The sequence below is a fragment of the Otolemur garnettii genome, unplaced genomic scaffold (assembly GCF_000181295.1).
Source record: "Otolemur garnettii isolate 467f Iridium unplaced genomic scaffold, OtoGar3 scaffold00260, whole genome shotgun sequence".
Classification (NCBI taxonomy): Eukaryota; Metazoa; Chordata; class Mammalia; order Primates; family Galagidae; genus Otolemur; species Otolemur garnettii.
In genome coordinates, this window is record NW_003852655.1 from 1,011,068 (window position 1) to 1,033,433 (window position 22,366).

General features: G+C 58.9%; 3 protein-coding genes across 8 annotated transcripts; all 3 read left to right on the forward strand.

The window, feature by feature from the left end:
- The first annotated feature begins 2,045 nt into the window (after positions 1-2,045).
- PIDD1 (p53-induced death domain protein 1) lies at positions 2,046-7,078 on the forward strand. 2 transcript variants are annotated; one of them, XM_023508569.1, is made up of 15 exons: positions 2,046-2,531; positions 3,020-3,433; positions 3,724-3,933; positions 4,012-4,066; positions 4,197-4,398; positions 4,477-4,602; positions 4,722-4,901; positions 4,981-5,128; positions 5,230-5,365; positions 5,438-5,588; positions 5,679-5,802; positions 5,879-5,997; positions 6,074-6,187; positions 6,286-6,485; positions 6,724-7,078. In XM_023508569.1, the coding sequence occupies exons 1-15, from the start codon at positions 2,084-2,086 to the stop codon at positions 6,980-6,982; spliced, it is 2,886 nt and encodes a 961-aa protein (XP_023364337.1). In that variant the 5' UTR covers positions 2,046-2,083; the 3' UTR covers positions 6,983-7,078. The 2 variants fall into 2 exon arrangements, with proteins under 2 accessions (XP_023364337.1, XP_023364336.1); XM_023508568.1 differs by having other exon boundaries at positions 5,230-5,588.
- Positions 7,079-8,523: 1,445 nt separating this feature from the next.
- Positions 8,524-15,140, forward strand: SLC25A22 (solute carrier family 25 member 22). 5 transcript variants are annotated; one of them, XM_023508575.1, is made up of 10 exons: positions 8,524-8,544; positions 9,139-10,691; positions 10,787-10,912; positions 11,209-11,264; positions 12,115-12,205; positions 12,760-12,878; positions 12,978-13,152; positions 13,235-13,389; positions 13,484-13,559; positions 13,628-15,140. In XM_023508575.1, the coding sequence occupies exons 2-10, from the start codon at positions 10,672-10,674 to the stop codon at positions 13,779-13,781; spliced, it is 972 nt and encodes a 323-aa protein (XP_023364343.1). In that variant the 5' UTR covers positions 8,524-8,544; positions 9,139-10,671; the 3' UTR covers positions 13,782-15,140. The 5 variants fall into 5 exon arrangements, with proteins under 5 accessions (XP_023364343.1, XP_003802821.1, XP_012668779.1 ...); XM_003802773.3 differs by lacking the exon at positions 8,524-8,544 and having other exon boundaries at positions 8,673-10,211; positions 10,548-10,691; XM_012813325.2 differs by lacking the exon at positions 8,524-8,544 and having other exon boundaries at positions 8,673-9,735; positions 10,548-10,691.
- A 1,692-nt stretch (positions 15,141-16,832) lies between these two features.
- CEND1 (cell cycle exit and neuronal differentiation 1) lies at positions 16,833-17,288 on the forward strand. Its single transcript, XM_003802774.1, has one exon. It carries the CDS (start codon positions 16,833-16,835, stop codon positions 17,286-17,288), a length of 456 nt encoding a protein of 151 aa, XP_003802822.1.
- The last annotated feature ends 5,078 nt before the right edge of the window (positions 17,289-22,366 follow it).

Below are 22,366 nucleotides of genomic sequence, written 5' to 3' on the forward strand. Positions count from 1 at the left end.
TTTTTTTTTTTTTTTGAGACAGAGCCTCAAGCTGTCCCCCTGGGTAGAGTGCCATGGCCATGGTATCATCATCATAGCTCACAGCAATCTCAAACTTTTGGGCTCAAGTGCAGGATTTTTCTTTTGTTTTCTCTTCTCTCTCTCTCTCTTTTCTTACTTTCGTTGTTTCTTTCACAGGTCTGACTGTGCTGCCTAGGCAAGAGTGCAGTGTGTACCTCCTACAGGCTAGGCTCAAGCAATCCTCCTGCCTCAGCTGCCTAATGCCTCAGACAATAGATGCTTGCCACTGTGCCTGGCTTCATTCCTTTTTAAGGCTGAATAACATTCCTGTGATTGCTTTTGAAAAAGATCCCTCTGGCAGCTATGTGGAGACTGAATAAAAGACAGGGGCTACAGAAAATGAGGTAGTGAGGCCTGGAAGGGACCTGCCCACCCTGGTAGAAGGAAGAGGAAGTACATCATAAACTTGGAGTAGAAGCAACAGGACTCCACTGCACAGGAAGCCAGTGAATAAAGAAGCAGGCAGGTCACTACTGGTGGGGAATGCAGACCCATCCAGTAAAGTTCTTGGCTGTGGCACTGACCAGCTGCAGGGTCTCGGACAGAGTCTCCTTTTCCTCCTTTGGGAAACTCAGACGAGGATTCCAGGAGGCTAAGCCACTCACTGCTTGGGCACTGGCTCAGAGTGATGGCCAATAAAGAAAGGTCATTGGAGCACTCTGGAGGCCAAGGCAGATGGACTGCTTGAGCTCAGGAGTTCCAGACCAGCCTGACCAAGATTGAAACCTCATCTTTACTAAAAATAGAAAAACTAGCCAGGCGTTGTGCTGGGAACCCATCCAGCTACTCAAGAGGCTGAGGCAGGAGGATCACTTTAGCCCAGGAGCGTGAGGTTGCTGTGAGCTATGACGCCACTGCACTCTACCAAGAGTGACAAAGTGAGACTCTGTCTCAAAAAAATAAAGAAGGGTCACTGTAGCTGTGGCCAGCTTGGGTGTTTATGCCAGGACTGAGAGGAGGACCTGGGAGGTTTCCCAGAGAAGCTGCTTGGGGAAGGACGCTCCTAGAGTTTCTGCCTTCCAGAAGGTGTGGTGTGGGACGGCGGCTGCGATCAGCCAGCAAATGTCCTCCCCTACACCCTGGGATCGCACGCGGGCCCAGACCCTCAGCTCACCGCCTACCTTCCAGGCAGGCTTAAAGCAGGCGCCGGGCCCCACCGAGCGGCCTCAGAGGAAGCGGCGCTACACCAGGACAGATCGGCCCCGGATCTACGCCGCGGGGCGTGGCTGGGGGGTGGGGCTGGGGCGGGCCTGGTATCTCCCGCCCGGAAGCGCGCCGGCGGGAACCCGGGCGCGGAGCACGCTGACGGGCGCTGGGGTGTACGCCCCACGGGAGGCAGGTACTCGCCGGCCGCGGGCGCGTTGGGGGTGGCAGGGGCGTTCACTGCCGGAGGTCGGGACTGTGCGCTGCCTCGACACCCAGGCATCTTGAGCCTGTGTCGGCGCTGCGAATGCCGGGGAAGGGCGAGAATGCTCTCTCCGAGCTTGGGCCCGCGCCCCCCCCCCCACGCGGTCTGAGCCCTCCCTAGCGGAGCGAGGTGTGAACCGGGAAGGGCGGGACAACCCTCCTCCAGGGGTCATGGGTTAGGGTCCGGTCCGCCGCACCCTGGAGCAGCCCAGTGGCTTACACCCCAGGTCCTTGCTCTTACGCTGGGTTCTCTGACCTGTGGGGATACAGTGGTAGGTGGAGGTCGCCCGCCTCCCCTCAAAACTGATGGGCGTGAAGGTTGAAAGTTGACTCAACCCCAGAGCAGGGCAGCAGCCTGGATGACCTGACAGGTGCGGAGTCACTTGCTTCGATTTCCAGAACTAGGACTTGAAGTCTCACTATCCCTGCCTCCAGCAGGTGTCCCTGACAGGGTCTCCCTGCCTGGTGCTCCTTCCAGCCAGGCATATTCCCTACACCCTTTCCAGCAATGATCCAGGCTCCAGGGCTGCAGAGTGACCACAGGGTCTCCCCTCCTCTGTCCAGCCCTGGCCCTGGCCTCAGGGCTCCCCTAGTAGGAAGGGGAGGAAGGTGAGGGATGGGAGGGCTCCCAGGGCTTCCCATCCCCCACTCCTGCGCACTCTTCCCCCTTCCTCTGCAGTCTCCCTGGGCCCTGCCTGATCAGGCCTGCCTGCATGCTAGGACATGTCTGGCCCCTGGGAACTGTCGGTGGATGATGGCTGCAGTGATGAAGGGGCTGGAGCCCGAGACCGCTGCTGCTGCTGCAGAAGATGCTGCCGGAGATGCTGCGGAGGCTGTGGTTGCAGGGCCCGGGGTGCCTGTGCTCCTGGCTGGGAACCGATTGAGCTTCGACCTGTGTGCCGGGGGCTGCCACCAGCTGCTGCACCTGTGTGCCCAGCAGCCCCCTCAGCTGTTGCAGGTGGAGTTCTTGAGATTGAGCACCCACGAGGACCCTCAGCTGCTGGAAGCCACCCTGACCCGGGTGCCTTGGAGTCTGCCCCATCTCTGCTCCCTGGTACTCAAAGGTGAGCCCCACCCATTCCCGACCCTCTCCCTAGCTCTAGCTCTGCCCTGCCACTGCTGGGTCCTCAAAGGCAAACCTTGACCCCAACCCCAGCTCCAGGCCTTGCCTCCCTGTTCCTCAGTATGAACTCTTTGTCCTTCTCCTGGTCCCCATCCTCAGCCCTTTCACTCTCTTTTCCCAAGGTAAGGCTGGCTGTGTCCCGGTTCCTATACCCTGAAGCTGCCTATGGGGTCTTTTGGCAGACCCAGTGTGGATGTTGCTCCCAGGGCAGATCATGGGTGTGGCTATGAGCTGAGATAAACCAGTGGTCCCATCCCTGTTCCCTGCATCTGCTGGCACTCTTCCAATATCTGTCTGTCCCTGTCTAGTGAGAGTGGAAGAGGGAGATCTGTGGCTCTCAAGCAGCTTTTTCTCTGGCTGGATGGCAGGGCCAACCTGGGACCTGAGACCCTGGTTCTGAGGGCCACATCTGCCTCCCCCTCTTCCCAGGAGGGCAGTGCCGGGATGCACTAGGTGCCTGCATTCATGGCGCCCTGACCACTCTGCCTGGTGGCTTGAGTGGCCTGGCCCACCTGGCCCACCTGGACCTCAGCTTCAACAGCCTGGAGACACTGCCAGGCTGTGTCCTGCAGATGCAAGGCTTGGATGCTCTCCTGCTGTCTCACAACCACCTCTCAGAGCTGCCAGGAGCCCTGGGAGCCCTCCCATCCCTCACCTTCCTCACCGTGACACACAATTGCCTTCAAACACTGCCTGCAGCACTGGGGGCCCTTTCTACCCTACAGCGCCTGGATCTCTCTAAGAACCTTCTGGACACTCTGCCCCCAGAGATTGGAGGCCTGAGCAGCCTCAGTGAGCTCAATCTGGCTTCCAACCGGCTGCAGAGCCTCCCAGCCTCCCTTGGTGAGTAGCAGCTGCAGCCCCTGGGTTCATGGGCATCATGAGTAGCTTCCCTCAGCCACTGGCCAAGCTCTGCCTTCAGCTGGGCCCCTACATAGGCTTGGCCTACAGCTGCTTCCTTGGTCACCCTCACAACCCCAGCCCCACGACTCTTGTGCAGTCCTCTGAGCCCTCCCCATGCAGGGCGGCCTGAGACAACTTCTGGAAGGCTGCAGTATGACCATCCTGGTGCTGAGGGCCGGGGGTGGCCCTTAGTGGTCCTTTGCCCACCCTAAGCCAGCGCCTGCCTCCAGCGGGGTTGCGGTCCTTGCGGCTTCTTGTCCTGCACAGCAACCTCCTGGCCTCAGTGCCTGCCGGCTTGGCCCGCCTCCCACTGCTTGCCCGGCTTGACTTGAGGGACAACCAGCTCCGGGACGTGCCCCCTGAGTTACTAGACGCCCCCTTTGTGCGCCTGCAGGGGAACCCTCTGGGCGAGCCCTTGTCAGAATCCTCAAGTCCCCCAGGTAGGCTTGGTGCCAGAGAGGGGCCGGCCGTGATACTACATAGGCACCATCCTGATGACATGTCTGTCCCTTCCACAGGGATATCCCCTGTTCTGGAAATGCCCAGACTATTCCTGACCTCAGATTTGGACAGGTATGGGCTGGGATGAGGGACAGCTGGAGGAATGTCTAGTCTACCAGTCCCCTCGTCCCTGCCCCAGGGCACTAGACTCTGACACAGGCCTTTCTGGGTCTGGTCTGACACCCACCTTTTCCTCACTCAGCTTCCCTGTGACTCCCCAAGGCTGCTCTGTGACCCTAGCCTGTGGTGTTCGCCTGCAGTTCCCAGCAGGGGCCACCACTACTCCTATCACTGTCCACTATCGACTGTTGTTGCCAGAGCCAGGCCTTGTCCACCTGGGTCCTCACGATGCCCTGCTCAGCGGTGTCCTGGAGCTGCAACCCCACAGGGTGGCCTTCCAGCAGGCATGGACGGCTTGGGGCAGGGGGCAGGTGTGGAGGCCCTAGGCTTGGCCTCAGCCTCACAGCACCTTTGCCTGGCAGGATGTGGGCCTCTGGCTATTGTTTGTCCCCCCACGGGCCCGGCGTTGTCGTGAGGTAGTGGTCAGGACATGCACTGACAACAGCTGGGATGATCTGGAGACCCACCTGAAAGAAGAGACACCCAAGGTGAGGCACCCCCCAGGCCTGCAAGGGGTATGCCCCATCTACCCCTGCCTACCCTTCCCCCCACCCCATCTGACAGCTTTGCCCTAACCCCCCTTCTCCTCCCACTCCTCCCATCCCAGAGGCTCTGGGCTCACTGCCAGGTGCCCCACTTCTCCTGGTTCCTTGTGGTTTCACGTCCTGTATCCAATGCCTGTCTGGTGACAACAGAGGGGACGCTGCTGTGCTCTTCTGGTCATCCTGGGGTCAAGGTCACCTTCCCCCCTGGGGCCACGGAGGAGCCTCGTCGAGTTTCCATGCAGGTATGGCCAGTATAGCACAAAAGGTGGCAAGTAGAGCCTTAGGTCACAATTGGGTGCTCAGGCAGTCTCTTTGCCCCAGGTGGTGCACATGGCTGGCCAGGAGCTGCAAGCTCTCCTGGGGGAGCCAGAGGCTGCAGTGAGCCCACTGTTGTGCCTCTCTCAGAGTGGTCCCCCCAACTTCCTCCAACCAGTCACTGTGCAGCTGCCTCTGCCCTCTGGCATCACAGGTGAGAGGTGACTCCATGATGTACCTGGACCTGTGCCCATAACATATGGGGGACAGTGCTTAGGGGGTGAGCCTTAGACTACTGCCTCCTTCTGTCCCCAGGCCTCAGTCTGGACCGCTCTTGCCTGCACCTGTTATACTGGGCGCCCCCTGCAGTTACCTGGGATGACATCACTGCTCAGGTGGTACTGGAGCTCACACACCTGTATGCTCGCTTCCAGGTCACACACTTCTCCTGGTCAGTGTCCACCCAGCTCCCCCAGTCCCTACCCCCACTTTGTACAGCCCCCCTCATCCCCAGCACCCCCAGGTACTGGCTCTGGTATACCACCAAGACCTGCGTAGGAGGCCTGGCACGCAAGGCCTGGGAGCGGCTGCGGCTACACCGTGTGAACCTCATCGCCCTGCAGCGGCGGCGAGACCCTGAGCAGGTCCTCCTACAGTGCCTGCCCCGAAACAAGGTGAGGACTGGTGGGCGCAGGGGGGAGAGGGGGACCAGGAGTCCAGATGGGTATAGGGCTTTGGGCTCTGAGTAGCATGGGTGCCCGTAGGTGGATGCCACCCTTCAGCGGCTGCTAGAGAGGTATCGAGGCCCTGAGCCCTCCGACACTGTGGAGATGTTTGAGGGCGAGAAGTTCTTTGCAGCCTTTGAGCGGGGCATCGACGTAGATGCTGGTAGGCTGCTGGGCCCTGGAGTGGGAGCCTCACAGCTGTCCCCGACCCCTCCGCTGAGCCCATCACCCACCCCCAGATCGCCCAGACTGCGTGGAGGGCAGGATCTGCTTTGTCTTCTACTCTCATCTGAAGAATGTGAAGGAGGTCTATGTGACCACCACGCTGGACAGGGAGGCTCAGGCTGTGCGGGGCCAGGTGGGCCAGTGGGGTAGGGCCCTCAGGGTTGCCTGAGTAGGAGCCAGAGCTCTGAACTCTGCTTGATCCCCCTCAGGTATCTTTCTACCGGGGCACAGTGCCTACACATGTGCCTGAGGAGGCTGAGGCTGCCCGGCAGAAAAAGGGCACCAATGCCCTGTGGATGGCCACTCTGCCCATCAAGTTGCCGGTGGGACTGGGGGCAGTGGGGAGGGATGTGGGTGGGACAGGGGCCCAGGAGTGACTTGGGCAGGGTCTGGGACTCACTGCATTTCCTTCTTCCAACAGAGGCTACGAGGGTCTGAGGGTCCTGGGCGGGGGGCCAGCCCCTCTTTGGCACCTCTGAACCTGGGCGATGCTGAGACTGGTTTCCTGACCCAGAGCAACCTGCTGAGTGTGGCTGGGCGCCTGGGTGTAGACTGGCCAGCTGTGGCCCTGCACCTGGGTGTGCCCTACCGTGAGCTGCAACGCATCCGACACAACTTCCGGTAAGCCTTCTACTGCCCTCCTTGTGCCTGCCTCAGGGCTGGGCCCTGGGTGCCCAGAGGGTCCTACTTGATGCTAGCAGAAGCTTTATCCAGGGGAGTTGGGAGCAGGGCAAACACCAGGCTGGAAAGGAAGGGTCTGGCCACAGCTGGCCCAAGGCTGGGGGAAGTGAGGCCCTGAGTGTGATGGCTGGTCCTGAGCAGGTGGGCAGGGCAGCTCCATCCATAATTCCCCTCCCAGGGATGACCTAGATGGGCAGATACGCCATATGCTCTTCTCCTGGGCTGAACGCCAGTCTGGGCAGCCAGGGGCCGTGGGGCTCCTGGTGCAGGCACTGGAGCAGAGTGACCGGCAGGATGTGGCTGAAGAGGTTCGGGCAGTCTTGGAGCTTGGCCGCCGCAAATACCAAGATGGCATCCGACGCACAGGCTTGGCTCCCGAGGACCCTGCTCTGCCCGGTCCATTGGTTCCACAGTCCCCAGAGCCTGCCCAGGACTAGGCCCCACAGACTTTGGGCTGGTCCTGGATATGCCCTGGCTAATTGTCAAAAACCCCCACCTTCAAACCTCATTAGTGTGTGGGGACAGCATCCCCCATGGGCAACAAACCTGCACTTTCTCCTGTGTCCTGTCTCAAAGCTTGGTTTATTTGCTGATGGAGAGACTGGAGGGAGGCCCAGCCTGCAGGCAGACTTCCTGCAGCCCTGGCTCCTGCCTCCCTTCTCACCATGCCTGGGACCTCCTTTTGGTCCTGTTCTTCCCGGGAAGGGGGAGGAGCTGGTGCTACTAAGTAGCTGTGAGTGAGCGGCAGCGTGGGTGGATACAAAGTCACCTGGGCCGCTGACGTGCGCCTCCACTTAGGCCACCAGCACTTGGCTGGCTGTTTCCACTCAGCACCTAGGGTCTGCCCTAGAGACCCCCACCTCCCCAGGACACCATGTCCACCTGCTCCCTTTCACATGTCTCCAGGACCCGGAGACCAAAGAAGGGCCCTGGGAACCCAGGCTTGGTCTCTGCACCTTGCGCAGGTCCCCCGCCCTGCGGCCCCACAGACTTGGTCTCGGGTCACTGAGTGCGGGTGGGCGCCGGGCTGTGCCTGGCCGGGCGCAGTAGCCGTGGCGGCCGGGAGGGGGAGCCGAAGCCCGGGCCAGGGGCGGAGCGCGCGCGGCGCCGAGCGGACGCGCCTCCCCGCCTAGGTGCTGGCTGGGCGCGCGGCACGGCGGGGAGGCGAGCGCGGCGGCGGCGGCAGAACGCGGTGAGTGCCCACCTGGCGGCTCCCTTCTGCTGTGCTCACCGGAGCGGCCAACCTACGGGGCCGAGGGGTGCCGCGGCGGCCCGGGGAGGTGACGGCTGCCCGGATAGAGTAGCTTCGGCGGGGCCCGGACCGACAGATGCTCCAACCCGCTGCTGCCCGGGTGTGGGAGGCCGTGCTCGGCCCCGGTGGTGCCGAGCGCGCTCCCCGCGTACACGTGTCCCCGCGGGTGGGTGCCGGGGCCCTAGGAGGAGAGAAGCCAGACTGTGGGGGCCGCACACGTGGGGCCTCATCGGACATGTATGGACACGTGCATGGCCAGAGTCGCGGTCCCCACGCCGGGGACAGCACGGCAAGTTGAGCCCCAACAGGGCGGCCTTGGAGCAGAGGGAGCGGCCCCCAATCTGCTTCCTCTTTGTCCACCAAGGCGGCACTGCTTAGTTAAAGAGACCCTGGGACCCTCCAGCCAGCGGGACTAAAAGCACCGCTCCAAGAGGAAGGAGACTGGGGGTTCGGGTGGGGCTTGGGGAGCCAATCCCAGACTCTGGCCTCACCCCCATCACCTTTCTTGGAGGAGGAGCTGGGCGGCCTCAGTGTGGGAGATTTTAATCCTGCAGGTTAGGGAGCAGCAGTGAGGTGGTCCCTGTGGGTTCTTCTGCTCTCTCCCTAGCCTGCCTGTGGCCTCAATTTACCTGAATAGGAGAAGGCACAGTGAGCACTACCCTGGGGCCTCAGAGGCATGGCTGCAGGTTTCTATGACAACATCTGCGCAGGGTGGGGGGGCCCTAGCCGGCTATCTCATAGCAAGGGGTAGGTGCTGCCCTGTGAGGATGGGAAAAAGGAGTTCAGGGCCTAGAGGTCCCCCTGCCCATTTTTGCCAAGGCATGCCCCTGTCAGTCCTCAGCCAAGCTGCTGTTCTGGCCTGCAGTGTGTGGCATGGAACCTCTAGGCCTGCATCTCTCTTTCTGAGATCAGTATTCTTTTCCCTACCTGGGATGGTCTGTGTAACCTGGGCGGCCCCCTCATCCTAAACAGGAGGCAGGGTCTGGAGAGGAGGGGTTTGCTCAGAAAGGCAGGACTCAGTTTCTGCAGGCCAGGGGTGACCCCAGGCGGCAGAGAGCTGTGTGGCCAGTCTACACCTGGAGAATGGGGTGGTGAGTGGTGCTCATAGGTCAGGTAGACGTTCAGAGGTCAGTTGGTCCTTTACCACTGGCTGCGGCAGGGAGAGGTGAAGCCTTGGGTGTGGTGGGTGGTGGAGGCATAGGGTTCTAGGAGTGCCAGCTCCCATGCCCTCTGGACCTACCAGCTGATCAGGGCCTGTGGGTGCACCCAGTGGCCTCTAGGACCCAGCGACCTTTTCTCAGTCCTTTCTAGTCTGGACAAACATACCTTTTTGCGCCCTAGCTTGAGGTTCTTTTGATAAGTACTTGCCTGTAACGTACACAGAGGTCCCACAGAACATGAGTGTCAGCCCATCTTTGCCCACAGCACCGGATTCCCCATGCAGGTACATACAAAGTGCCTGGACACAGAAAGAGTCCCACCCAAACGGTGTCAGGCTGCAGACCGGAATCCACCAGGTGGCTGGGGTCTCAGTGTATGTGTGGGGGTCTGGCCTTGCTGCAGCAGCCTACGTCAGACCCATTCCCCAGCCCCACTCCCTGGTGCTCAAGGCTGTGCCCTGTCCCCCTGAAACTGTCTCACCCACTCTCCCAGAGCTGCAGGAGGCCCCAGCTTGCCCAAAGTGAAAGAGAAAGTCGCCGCCCCTCAGGCCCGCCCCGCCCAGCCCTGTGGCCAATCCCGGGCGTCTCACCTCCTACCAGCAGCTTCGCTGCCTCCTGAGCCGGTTGCTGGAGTCCTGGAGAAGCCTGGTCCTGAGTACCTGGGGTGAGCAGGACCAGAAAGCAGGGCGGTGGCAGGGAGCCCCTGGAAAGCCAAGGTGAAGGTCACAGGTCCTCCAGGAGACCATAGGCAGGAGCGAACTGTGTGACCCTGCTGCGGGTATGAGCCTGTGACAGCTAGCCTGTGAGGGGTTGCGAGGAGGGGGCGCATGGGGACCAGGACTCAGGGAGACCCCCCACTCATTTTTTATGGCTGTACCCCATGGGAGGCCCTTGGGCCTGGCTCTGACTCCACAGCCCTACCCCTACTAGGAGAGTCCCCTTCTTCCCTCACCCTGTAGTAGATGGGGGTGCCAACCACAGGGGCTTCAGAAGGTCAGCCATCCCCACACACTCCTGAAGCTCTGCTAGATCCCTGTGGTCTGTGTGAGTGAGGCTGGTGGGGTATGAGGGAGAGGGTGGAGATGGGCAGAGGGCAGTGGTGGGTTTGGTGCTTCTCTGTGGGGAAGTCTCTGCAGGTCTGGAGTGGGGCTAGGTCCATCTGGGCAGCTGAGAACTGAGCCCAGAAGGTGGGGGACCTTGGATCATCTAGGAGAAGCCAGTGAGGAAACTCAAGCCCCCATCTGAAGAGGGCAGGTGCGGTTACCCCTGCCTGAGGAAGGGGGGATGGTCACCCCAGCCCAGCCCAGGGTCGAAGTGCTCCAGCAGGCCACCTGCCCCTGCGCTGCCCCCCAGTGGCACCTGGCCCTTTAATAGCCTGAGCTCTCTGGGTGCACGTGAGCATGAGCAAGTGCAAGCTGGGAGGAGCTGGTGGGGGGGCTTGAGGGGAAAAGGGGTGGTCCCTGGGATGTGGGGGGTGGCAGGCGACTCATGCACCAGTCAGAGATGGCTCTAGTCTGCAGCCAGGGTCTGGAGGCTTATTCTGGTTTGCCTTATCCTCCACTGATTGCTGTCCCTCACCTTCCACAACAGAAGTGGTGGCTGAGCCTGGAAATTCCCTGGAAGGTGGAGGATCAATCCCACCCTCCATCTGCACTACCTCCCCCAACACTACCTGTATCGACACTGTCTGGCTCTTACCTGGGGATCAAGTTAAATGGCTGATAAGCAGATCAGGTTGGACTTCAGTCTTGGTTGCATACCTGTTCCCCACCCCTGACCTATGGTCCAGGAAGCAGATCCTGACCATCCCCCTCCCCACCTGCCCATAGCCTGCCAGCCAAGCTCATCAATGGTGGCATCGCTGGATTGATCGGGGTCACCTGTGTGTTCCCCATTGACCTGGCTAAGACGAGGCTGCAGAACCAGCAGAATGGCCAGCGCATGTACACCAGCATGTGAGAGTGCTCATGTGATGTGGGGGTGGGGTGAGGCTTATACCTCTGAGCTATCCTCCTATCCCCCCCCACCCCATGAGACTAAAGGAGACACGCAAGGCAGGGGAGTCCTGGGAGAGACTCAGAGACCATCATGCCTGAGGTCACTGCTAAAGCTTAGGACTTGGCCTCTTCTGTCAGCCCTGGACAATCCAGAGACCTCAGGCCCCTGGTAGGGAAAGAGCTGACCTCCATCTGCACTGAGGAATGGGAATGGCCACACTGGTCCCCAACTCACCCTATCCCCTTGACTGCAGGTCTGACTGTCTCATCAAGACCATCCGCTCCGAGGGCTACTTTGGCATGTACCGGGGTGAGGCTCTGGAGGGGGCAGGTCTGGGTAGCAGCCACGAGAAGCCTCACTGGGGAGGCAAGTGGGGGCGTGCAGTAGCAGGGCAGCCAGCCTGAGCCTGCTGTGTAAGTGTGAATGTGTCTAGTGGTGGCTGGCTGCACCCTTGCCGAAAGTCTGGGCTGCATCTCCGGGTGGGTGGCATGCTCTCTCCATCCCCACTAATGCCAGTGCTTGGTGTGGTTGGGTACTGCAGAGGGTCTATGTTTCATTGGTGGCTACAGCCTCCTTCCTTGCCTTCTGGGATAGGCAGTACCCATCTGTGCCTGGCGGGGGGGAGGGGCATCACTGCAAAGCAGCTTAGCAAACAATCTGCAAGCCTGGATCTGGCCAGAAGCTGCACAGCCCTGAGCCCTCAGTGCTGAGATAGGGGCTCTCCACAGGCTCCCCTGAGCACTGACCCACACTTAGACACCTCCCTCTGTCCCCCCTTCCCCTACAAATACCTCCTGTCCCCTGGGGAAGACCACCCAAGGACTCCGGGGTTCTGATCCCCACTGGCTTGGTAGCTAGGTGAGACCTGTTTCCCTGGAATCAGAGACAGATGGAGGCAGAGTAGGAGGATTATGCAGGGGGGACGGGGAGGAGAGAGGGCCTGGAGGAGGCGGAGGCATTGCCCCTGTCCCCGCCCTGCCTGGCACAAACTAGGGCCCAAATGTGGGTGAGAGGGCAGGAGGCAGCAGCCAGGCAGTGACTGGGGAAACAAGTGCTAGCTGGAAGCTAGGGTCTGGAGCCAAGCCACTGAGTACATGTACCCCAACTGACCTGCCTGTGTCACCCCAATGTCCCACCTGACCCCTGTGTGCCCCAACAGGAGCTGCTGTGAACCTGACCCTTGTCACCCCCGAGAAGGCCATCAAGCTGGCAGCCAATGACTTCTTCCGCCATCAGCTCTCTAAGGACGGGTCAGGGGCTTAACTCGCCTGAATGCTGGGCCCAGGCCATGGGGGGGGCGGGGCCTGTGGTAAACACCTGGGTGGTCCTGCCTTGGGCTCCAGACACCCACTGGCTCCTACCTGGGGCCTCTGCCCACACTCAGGCCCCTGGCTTAGGCTTCCACCCACCTGCTCCTCTCCTGGGGAGGGGCAGAGCAGGTGCTGAGTGGGCTTTGGTCCCAGCAGTCCTTGGCCTTCATACACTGCCCACCATCCTATGACGTAGCCCAAGATGTGACCCACTATTTTCTCCATCACTTGAGAGCAGGGCATTCAGGACTCTACAATTCTTTTTTCTTGGTGGGAAGACAGCCCCACTTCCCTTCTCAGGCCCTTGCCTGTTGGGCCATCTGTCCATGAGGTTGGTGGTTGCCTATTGCCAGAGGACCTAAGTCTCCATGGTCTATGCTGTACCCCCATAGTGCTGTGTCTGCCTCTACCTTCCCATCCTCCTCTGCACCCAGACATGGCAGTTGGGAGGTTCCTGTCTCTCCCATCTCACCATGGTGCCTGCCCCACCCCAGGCAGAAGCTGACCCTACTTAAGGAGATGCTGGCTGGCTGTGGGGCTGGCACCTGCCAGGTGATCGTAACCACCCCCATGGAAATGCTGAAGATCCAGCTGCAGGATGCAGGCCGCATCGGTGAGGGCAGAGGCTGGGCCGGGGCAAGGGCTGGACCCCACTCTACCCCTGCCGCTGCCTCACCCCAGGAGGGAGACATAGTAGCCTATTTTTCCACAGCTGCCCAGAAGAAGATCCTGGCTGCTCACGGTCAGCTGTCGGCTCAGGGGGGCACCCAGGCCTCTGTAGAGGCTCCAACCACTCCCCGGCCAACGGCCACCCAGCTGACCCGAGACCTGCTGCGGAGCCATGGCATTGCCGGCCTCTACAAGGGACTTGGGGCCACGCTGCTCAGGTGGGAAGTATGGGAGGGCAGGAGGAGGCTGGCCTGCCCGCCCAGCACCTGCCATTCTCCATGGCCACCTCCCTCCCCACAGGGATGTCCCCTTCTCCATTGTCTACTTCCCTTTGTTTGCCAACCTGAACCAGCTGGGCCGTCCAGCGTCTGAGGAGAAGTCACCCTTCTACGTGTCCTTCCTAGCTGGTTGTGTGGCAGGGAGTACAGCCGCCGTGGCTGTCAACCCCTGTGATGGTCAGTGCACCTGTCTGGGCTCAGGTTGGGGGTGGGAGCCGAGGAGATGGGCAGTGAGTGGGGGCTCACACATTGACCCACGTGTGCCCTGCAGTGGTGAAGACACGGCTGCAGTCACTTCAGCGTGGCATCAACGAGGACACCTATTCGGGGTTTCTGGACTGTGCCAGGTGGGTGGGGTCCCCAGTGTGGGGGCAGGGGAGCTGGGCCCCAGTTCTGATCCTCCTCTGCTCCACAGGAAGATCCTGCGGCATGAGGGCCCCTCTGCCTTCCTAAAGGGTGCCTACTGCCGTGCCCTGGTCATCGCGCCGCTCTTTGGCATCGCCCAGGTGGTCTACTTCCTGGGCATTGCGGAGTCCCTACTGGGGCTGCTGCAGGACACCAGGGCCTGAGCCTGCACCTGCTGTAACCTGGCCAGCCGGGCAGGGTCAGCGTGAAGCCAGGCAGGATGGCCTGCCCAGGACTGAGGGGAGACCTTCCTAGCCTTCCCCTATCGGCGGGGGGGCATGCAGGGTCCATGTGGGTGGTGTGCACGAGGCCTTGGTGGAGCCCTGCCTGCACCATTGGGATCAATGTCTTATTTATGTAGAAAATGCAGAAATCTTTACATTCCTCAAGCCAGCCTCTGTCCTAATCCTGCCTTGGCCTGAACACTCCCAGGGACAGAGCTGGTCTCTGGGCTGGGGGCCCAGGGCCTTGGCTGGGCAGGCTGAACCTTCCCTAGGTCACTGTCTCTGAGGCTGTCCTGGTCCACAAAGGGGACCTGCACACATCTATTTATTGATCCTGCAGTGCCCAACTGGCTTTCCAGTCCTTTCCGTCCACCCTCCTGCTTCTCTTCCTGCCTTGGCAGGCTCTGACTGCCTCCCTCCAGCCTTGCAGAAGGCCTGGTGGTCTTTTGCCCCCATGTTGAGGTGGAAATCCCAAGCAAGGGGCTATACTGAGGTCTGACTCCTAAGGCAAGCCCATCACACTGTAGAACTTTCTGGCAGGCCCCTCAGCCCCAGCCCAGTGGAAGCTCACATGCATTGTGTGGGTCTATGTATGTGCACCTCAAAAGGACCAGGTTATGACCCCCTGCCCTCCATGGGCTTTGCCCCTCAGGGATGGGGCTGTGGGGGGCTCTGCCCTTCCCCACTGGCCAGGCACCTGCTGTGCCTATGTGCTGGGCACACCCAGTCTCTCTGCTGACCCCGTCCAGAACTTGATTACTGCAGCCTAGCCCCTCTTGCTGCACCTCTGAGACCCCCACCTTGTGTGAGATTAGCCAGGGTGAAGGGCAGGCATGAGGACCAATATTGAGTCTGGGGGCACCTACCCTGCTTGGGCGGGCAGGAACTGCCCCCAGTCCTCCAAAGGCTTGCCCTCCTCTCTGAGCCTCTACATCAGGCCCCTGACCACACTCCAAAGCTCCGTCCTCAGCACCCTGGCCCATCAGTGTCAGTGACACAGACTTTCCCTCCCCATCCCCTGGCCATGTGATCGTGTTAGTGATTGATCCTGACAGTGCTGGTGCTGTGTCCCCCAAACCAGGCCTCTCTACAGAGGCTCCTACCCAGTGACACTACCTGGGGCTCAGGCCTGGGCCCCCCAGCTCACGGTTGTTCCTGGGAGTTGCCCCCTCCCATCACATGTGTACCTTGGAAGCTGCTGCTGCTTACAGAATTATATTTTTTTCTTTTGAAGAGTTTTAAGAGTTGTAACTTTTTGTGTCTTGTCATGTAAGAGAATAAATAAATATTCTAAGTAGATGCCTCCTCTTTGGGACTCTGGGGGTGGAGGGAACAGACCCATCTTCCAGTAAACAACTGCCCTCCGGAAGCAGGGCCTAGGCCCACCGCCACCAAGGGGCCCTGGATGAGGTGGGGGAAGGCAGCCTCAGGCCCTCTCCAGCTTCCCCTCCCAGACCTGGGGCGGGCGTGCCCAGGCGAGCAGGGCGGGGCTTGATGCTTCCTGCACCAGAGCAGTGCACTGTGGGAAACTCCGGGCTCCGTGTCGGTCCGCAGCCACCACCCGCTGCCGTCCCGCCGGAGGAAGCGCGAGGCAGGAGGTCCAAAAGACCGCATAAGAAGGAGAACGTAAGGCAGCGAGGCCTGGGCTGGCGGGGCGGGGGGGGGCGGGTCAGGTTTTAGGGGGCAAAGCAGTGGTTCCCTACCTAGCCTTGAAGGTCACCGGAATGAGGGGCCTCTTACCCCTCTCCGTGACACAGCGGCTCTGGGAAGAGGAAGGAGGCACAGGGATTGGGGAGGTCAACATTGTGTGAACCAAAAATAGAGGGGGGAAGTGTGACCACCTGGCCTTTGCAGACTTGACTACCCGCAGCTGGGACCCCCTCCAGAACTGCAGGGGTGAAGAGGCCGCTGGGGTTCCCTGAGAATCAGCTGGGCCTCTCACCAGGACACCTCTATCCCGGTGTGACCTTCCAGCGACCTTCAGGGTGGTCAGTGCACCTGGTCTGGCATGGGGAATATAGACTGAAACATAGGCTTCAGCCTCGGAAGCAGGCTTCCTCCCCCTGTGGGGGTTTCTCAGTGGGTAGTAACAGGTCTTCAGGGTTAGTGCCCCAGCACTCTCCCCTCCCCCTCCTGGGATGCTGAGACTCAAGCACCACCCAGCCAGCAAGGTGTGTGGCCACCTAGGCCCAGGCCAGGGACCCTTTTTGCTCACAGTGGTGAGCACAGCCTTGGGCCCTGAAAGGACTCCCACTGGGGCTGGGGAGTGGTGCCAAGGTTAGGGAGGTGCAGATAGCTGAGGAAGTGGCCTAGGGATGCCTGGCTTCTGCAGCCTCCTGGGAGATGCCGGTTTTATCACATCTGGGTCCTTCTGGTCATGGTGGCCTTGGGCCCATGCCCATCCCTGCAGCCACCTGAGAGCCTAGACCCTTGCTGCCCTCCCCTGCTCCTCCTCCTGTTAGACCTGGGCCAGGTCACAACCCTAGGCAGGAGTCTTAGCATCCACCTCTGTGAAACAAGAGCTCTCCAGAGAAGGGCGCATTGTCAGTTCTCCCCATTGTGGCTCTGCTCACCTCCCTGTGACTGAATGCTCCTCTCCAGTCCTCAGGGCCACCCTACTCCAGACAAGCACATGCCTGGGGAAGACTGTTTTACAGATGAGAAAACTGAGGCTGCTGGCTGGCCCACAGCCTCTAAGCCTGTGACTGGAAGGGCTTCTTGGGCAGTTGCTGCCCACAGATGATGGCCAGGCCCTGTAGATAAGGGTCTGAGGCCCACAGAAGGCTCCTGGGAGTCCAGAGAACTGGGCAGGTGGAGATGGAGTCAAGGTAGTTCAGGCTGGACAAATGGGGTCCTCAGCCTTTGCCACAGCCTCGCTTGTATCACCCTCCAGGCGTATATAATGCTCAGGGGTGAGCTGTCCTGAGCTACTATAGTCCAGCGACCAGCCTGTCCCACAGGCCTGCACCCAGCCTGCCAACACCACCCACCATGGAGTCCAGAGGGAAGTCAGCCAGCAGCCCCAAGCCCGAAACCAAGGTGCCCCAGACCACTGCCGAGGCCAAGTTCTCCCCGGCTCCTGATGGGAAACCCCCCTCAACCAAGCCTGCGAAAAAGGAGGCCCCAGCAGAGAAACAAGAGCAGATGGCAGCCCCCAAGAAGACCACAGCCAAGGCAGACCCCGCCCTTCTCAACAACCACAGCAACCTGAAACCTGCCCCCACGGCCCCCACAGGGGGCACTGGCAGTCCTGATGCAACCCCAGAGCCCAAGGGTCCTGGGGATGGAGCAGAAGAGAATGAGGCTGTCAACGGGGGCCCTGGGGGTGCTGGGGGCCGAGGTCCCTGGCCATGTGAGAACTTGAACCTTCTACTGGTGGCTGGCGGGGTGGCTGTGGCAGCCATAGCCCTGATTCTTGGTGTGGCCTTCCTGACCCGGAAAAAATAATGCCTGGTGGCCAGGTGGGGGCACAGAGCCACTCTTGTACAGGCCCAAGGAAGCTAGTGCATGCAAAGTCACCCCTACCCATCCACACATACGCACATCCCTTATAGAAATCCATCTGTCCCACATGTACAATGGAGAGGGACGCTGAGCCCACCCCTGTGGGCACAGCTCTGGGGGCTATGGGGCAGGACAGGGTAGAGCTCCAGCATCAGGCAAAGGGCAGGGTCCTCAAAGTCCTGTGTGTGTCCATGTGTGTCTGTCCTGAGGCCCCAGTGATTCTGGGGACCTTTCCAGCAGCGGCACCCAGGAGGAGCCCACCCCCAGGCTGGTCTCTGAAGTGGGGGTGGGGAGTGCGGGAATGGGTTCTGCCTCAGTCCCGCCCTCATGGGACATTAAAGGGTGAGGTAACTCCACTGTCCCCATTTCTGCTTTTTCTGTGCCCCTGGAGGCGGGGCGGGGGGTGTCTGTGGGCCAATGCTGTGGGTCTGGCCATAGGTTGGTGATCACCTTGGCAGAACCTTGGTGTCCTCCACCCACCACTGGCGCCCTGGCTGGAGGAAAGACAGTGGGAGGCCGGTCCTGGAGGCCCAGAGCTCCTCTTTCCCAGATTATGGTCCAGGACACCACCTGGTCCTGGAACCTGGGAGACCTCCCCAGAGCCTTGACCATCCCATAGCTTCTGAGGGCCTGAAGGTGGGGCAATTGGGAAAGGCCCTGTCCTGTGGCTGTGCCTGCCCAAGGCCCCCAGAATGCCCTCTCCCACCTGTACCCAGCATTCTCTGAGTCCAACAAGCGTATAAATGCAATAAAGGTAGAGTAGAGTCGCTGGGGGTGACCGTCGCACACCACCCACCGCCCCGTAGTGCCTGTAGGGAGCCTCCCACACAGCCCTCTTTTAACACATCTGGCCCCAGCTTCACCCTGGGCATGATGGTAGCAGGAATGCTCCTGGAAGGTGGTGGTGGGCACTGTGAGAGCAGGACCTACCCTTACCTGGCCAGTGGCCACAGGAACCCTGGCCTGAGTGGAGGCTGAGTCTGAAATAAACTCTGTTGTCTAAAGGCTGGGCTTGTGTCCTCACCTGCATGTGGCCGGAGGAGGCATGGGCGGGGGTGTCAAAAGTCCACATCCCCAGGCTTTCTGGCTTGCCCCGACACCCACCACCTCCATGCCCTTGATCTTGGTGGGCTCTACCAACGGCTCCCTCAGATTCTACTCCATCCTAGATGCCTCCTTGGCCTTCCTGGGCACTGTGACCATGGATGGACACCCAGGGGCTACAGGACCCACCTCGGGCTTGGGCTATTGGCCACCATACGTGAGCAGGGGCAGTCAGGATGGGCTAAAGGGAGGTGCTCCCTCAATGACCCCTTTCTCAGTCCCCTCTGCACTGAGTTCCCCACTCCTGGAGGGGCAGAAGAGGCAGTGACTGGTCACCTTTCATCCAAGGCTATTGAGAGGGCCTGGGAAAAATAAGGCCAAGGGGCGCCTTTGATGTCTGTCATCTTGGGGCCTTGATCCTACCACAGGGGCAGCTGTAGTCAGCAGTTCTAAAGGCCAGTGGCGTACAGCCACCCTTCCCTTCAACTTTCCTGGGTACCATGCCTGCCAGAGCCTCAGTTCCTGTTTGTGGACCCATATTTCAGGCCTAGAACATTAAGGATAGCCCAGAGGCGCCTGTGGCTCAAGGAGTAGGGCACTGGCCCCATATACCAGAGGTGGTGGGTTCAAACCCAACCCCAGCTAAAAACTGCAACAAAAACCAATATGGACAGCCCCATGGAGTATAAACATCCTGGGTGGACCCTCCTGCCACTGCCCAGACTGCTCTCCTGGTCCCATGCAGGGGAAGCTGCTGAGGAGATGTTGCCCACACCTACAGCTCCCAGCATACTTGCCCACCTGCCCACAGGTGCCAGGACCACCTCCCTGCTGCCTGGTCTTGCCCTCTAGTGCCCAATCCCATTCTCTCCATTCTGTGACTTGTACATTAAAAGAAAGAAACCCAGACCAGGTGCAGTGGCTCATACCTGTAATCTCAGCACTTTGGGAGGCTGAGGTAAGCGGATCCTCTGAGTCCACAGGTTGAAGACCAACCTGAGCCAGAGTGAGACCCCCCTCTCTAAAAATAGCCAGGCATTGTGGCAGGTGCCTGTAGTCCCAGCTACTCAGGGGGCTGAGGCAAGAGAACTGCTTGAGCCCCAGAGTTTGAGGTTGCTGTGAGCTATGACGTCAGGGTGTGAGACTCTGTCTCAAAAAAATAAAAAAGCTACCATGTTAGCCATTTTCTTTCTTTCCTTCTTTCTTTCTTTTTTTTTTTAGACAGTCTCAAGCTGTGGTCCTGGGTAGAGTGCTGTGGCATCACAGCTCAAAGCAACCTCAAACTCTTGGGCTCAAGTGATCCTCTTGTCTCAGCCTCCCAAGGAGCTGGGACTACAGGTGCCTGCCACAATGCCTGGCTACTTTTTTGTTGCAGTTGTCATTGTTGTTTAGCTAGCCCGGGTGGGTTTGAATTCACCAGCCTTGATCGGTGTAGGTGGCCAATGCCCTACCTACTGAGCTACAGGCACGCCCATGTTAGTGCATAGTTCAGTGGCACTAAGTTCATTCATAATGTTGTGCAGCTGTAACCACCCGCCATCTCCAGACCTTTCTCATCATTCCAAACAGAAGCTCTGTCCCCATGAAACACCAGCACCTGCCTCTGCAGTCCCCAGTATCCCCGTCCACTCTGTCTCTGTCAAAATCTGATAACTGTAGGACCTCCAATCAGGGATCACAGGGCACCTGTCCTCCATGGACTGGCTGTCTCCTGTTCAGCAAGTGTCTCCAAGGCTCATCTGTGTGGCGGCACAAGTCAGACCCTTTCGTTTTGTTGTGGTTTTTTTTTAAGCGATAGGATCTCACAAGTCTCCCTCTGTCACCCAGGCTGGAGTGCAGTGGCAACATCAAAGTTCACTACAACCTTAAACTTCTGGGTTCAATGGATCCAATCCTCCTGCTTCAGCCTCCTGACCAGCTGGGAGCACAGGCATCACAACCAGCTGTTTTGATAGAGATGGGGGTTTCATCTTGCTATGTTGCTCAGGATGGTCTCAGCTCCTGGGTTCAAGCCATCTCCCCACTCACCCGCCCAAAGTGCTGCCCACAGGCATGCGCCCACAGGCATGCGCCACACCATCCAGCCCCTGTTATGCTGGATTTGCCAAGCCCTTTCTTCAGCCTCTTGGCTTCCTCTGACTCTGGAGGTGGGTGTGCCTGGACCTGCTTAGCACAGAGCGTGAGGCATCCGTGAGGGAGACCCCAGGGTGGATGGAAAGAATCAACTTCTGGCCTCTAGAGTCTATAGACTTGTATGTTCAAGATGCCTCAAAAACACCAGCAAGTTTAGAGCAATTGTCAGCTGAAGGCTGTTCACCACACTGCCATAAGGGAGTCATGATCAGGGGCAGTGGCAGTGCCTCTGTGGGCTGTCTGGGCACTTAAAGCACTTTCACCTTGCTGAAGACAATGGCTTACAGTTCATGTGGGCAACTTCACCTTTGTTCCAGATACTTTTCGGCAATGTTGTCTTAAAGCCCAGCAAGGGTTTGGGGTGGTGGCTCACATCTGTAATTTTGGCACTCTAGGAGGCCAAGGCGAGTGGATCGCTTGAGCCCAGGAGTTCCAGACCAGCCTGAGCAAGAGCGAGACCCCATTTCTAAAAAAATAGCCAAGCGTGTGGCAGGTGCCTATAGTCCCAGCTACTTGGGAGGCTGAGGCAAGAGAATTGCTTGAGCCCAAGAATTTGAGGGTGCTGTGAGCTATGATGCCATAGCTCTACTGAGGATGACAAAGTGAGACTTTGTCTCAGGGAAAAAAAAGGGGTTTTTTTTTGGTTTATTTTTTGTGAGACAGAGTTTCACTTTGTCACCCTGGTAGAGTGCTTGGCATCACAGCTCACAGCAACCTCAAACTCTGAGGCTCAAGTGATCCTCATGTCTCAACCTCCCCAATAACTGGGACTACAGGTACTCTCTATAATGCAGGGCTAATTTTTCTGTTTTAGTAGAGACAGGATTTCACTCTTGCTCAGGTCTTGGAACTCCTGAGCTCCAGGGATCCTCTAGCCTCGGCCTCCCGGAGTGCTAGGATTATAGGTGTCCTCACCACTACTGCCCTATAGGTGGGTTTAAAGATTCTTCAGCTGACATTTGGCTAAAAGAATTAGACTTTGTTTAAAAGACCAGGAGTCAGAGAAAAGGAATGCTGAGATAAGGTCTGTTAATCAGAGACAAACTATGGAAATTGACCAGACCTAGGTGGTTTGTTTTGTGTATTGAGGACCTTGCATAGCCCCAGGCCTGGTAATGAGTCTTGAAGAACGTCTAAGAAGGGAGAGTGGCCTGACAAGGCCTATCTGACCTTTCTCTTAGCCAGCAACTCAGTTTTAGGAGATCCCTTGCCCAAGAAGGGGGTTCAGTCAGTCAGTCGCTGGGATAGGGCTCATGATTTTAGTTTAGTTCACAGATCTCACTGGAAATAAACACTGTAATTACATCTGTAATCAAAACTACTAGATATAAGCAATGACTCTAAAGGCAGGCACAGTGGCTCACACCTCTAATCCTAGCACTTTGAGAAGCCAAGGCACGTGGATTACTTGAGCTCAGGAGTTTGAGCCTGAGCAAGAGAAAGACCCTGTCTCTCTCTCTCTCACTTTTTTTCTTTGAGGCAGTCTCAAGCTGTCGCCCTGAATAGAGTGTCATGGTGTCATCATAACTCATAGCAACCTCCAACCCTTGGGCTCAAGCAAGGCTCTCGTCTCAGTTTTTTAATTTTGAGTAGAGACAGGGTTTCACTTTTGCTCAGGCTGAACTCATGAGCTCAAACAATCCACCCGCCTCTGCCTCCCAGAGTGCTGGGATTACAGGCGTGAGTCACCATGCACTGAACGTTGCTGGGCCAGGACCCTGACGATTGGTGACTTAATAAGTATAAACTTTGCACTTGCCTTTCTGTCACAGCAGCTTCTTTTTTTCTTCTTCTTCTTTTTTTTTTTTTTAGACAGAGTCTCATTATGTCGCCCTTGGTAGAGT

What these genes read in the sequence shown, in the direction of transcription:
- PIDD1 (XM_023508568.1), top strand. Translation starts at nt 2,084, where the DNA reads ATGGGAGGGCTCCCAGGGCTTCCCATCCCCCACTCCTGCGCACTCTTC. An exon ending in AGAATCCTCAAGTCCCCCAG is followed by an intron (nt 3,934 to 4,011) that starts GTAGGCTTGGTG and finishes TCCCTTCCACAG; the next exon opens with GGATATCCCCTGTTCTGGAA. An exon ending in AGTGCCTGCCCCGAAACAAG is followed by an intron (nt 5,589 to 5,678) that starts GTGAGGACTGGT and finishes GGGTGCCCGTAG; the next exon opens with GTGGATGCCACCCTTCAGCG.
- SLC25A22 (XM_023508575.1), top strand. Translation starts at nt 10,672, where the DNA reads ATGGCTGATAAGCAGATCAG. An exon ending in GCAGGATGCAGGCCGCATCG is followed by an intron (nt 12,879 to 12,977) that starts GTGAGGGCAGAG and finishes ATTTTTCCACAG; the next exon opens with CTGCCCAGAAGAAGATCCTG. An exon ending in CTTGGGGCCACGCTGCTCAG is followed by an intron (nt 13,153 to 13,234) that starts GTGGGAAGTATG and finishes CCCTCCCCACAG; the next exon opens with GGATGTCCCCTTCTCCATTG.
- CEND1 (XM_003802774.1), top strand. Translation starts at nt 16,833, where the DNA reads ATGGAGTCCAGAGGGAAGTCAGCCAGCAGCCCCAAGCCCGAAACCAAG.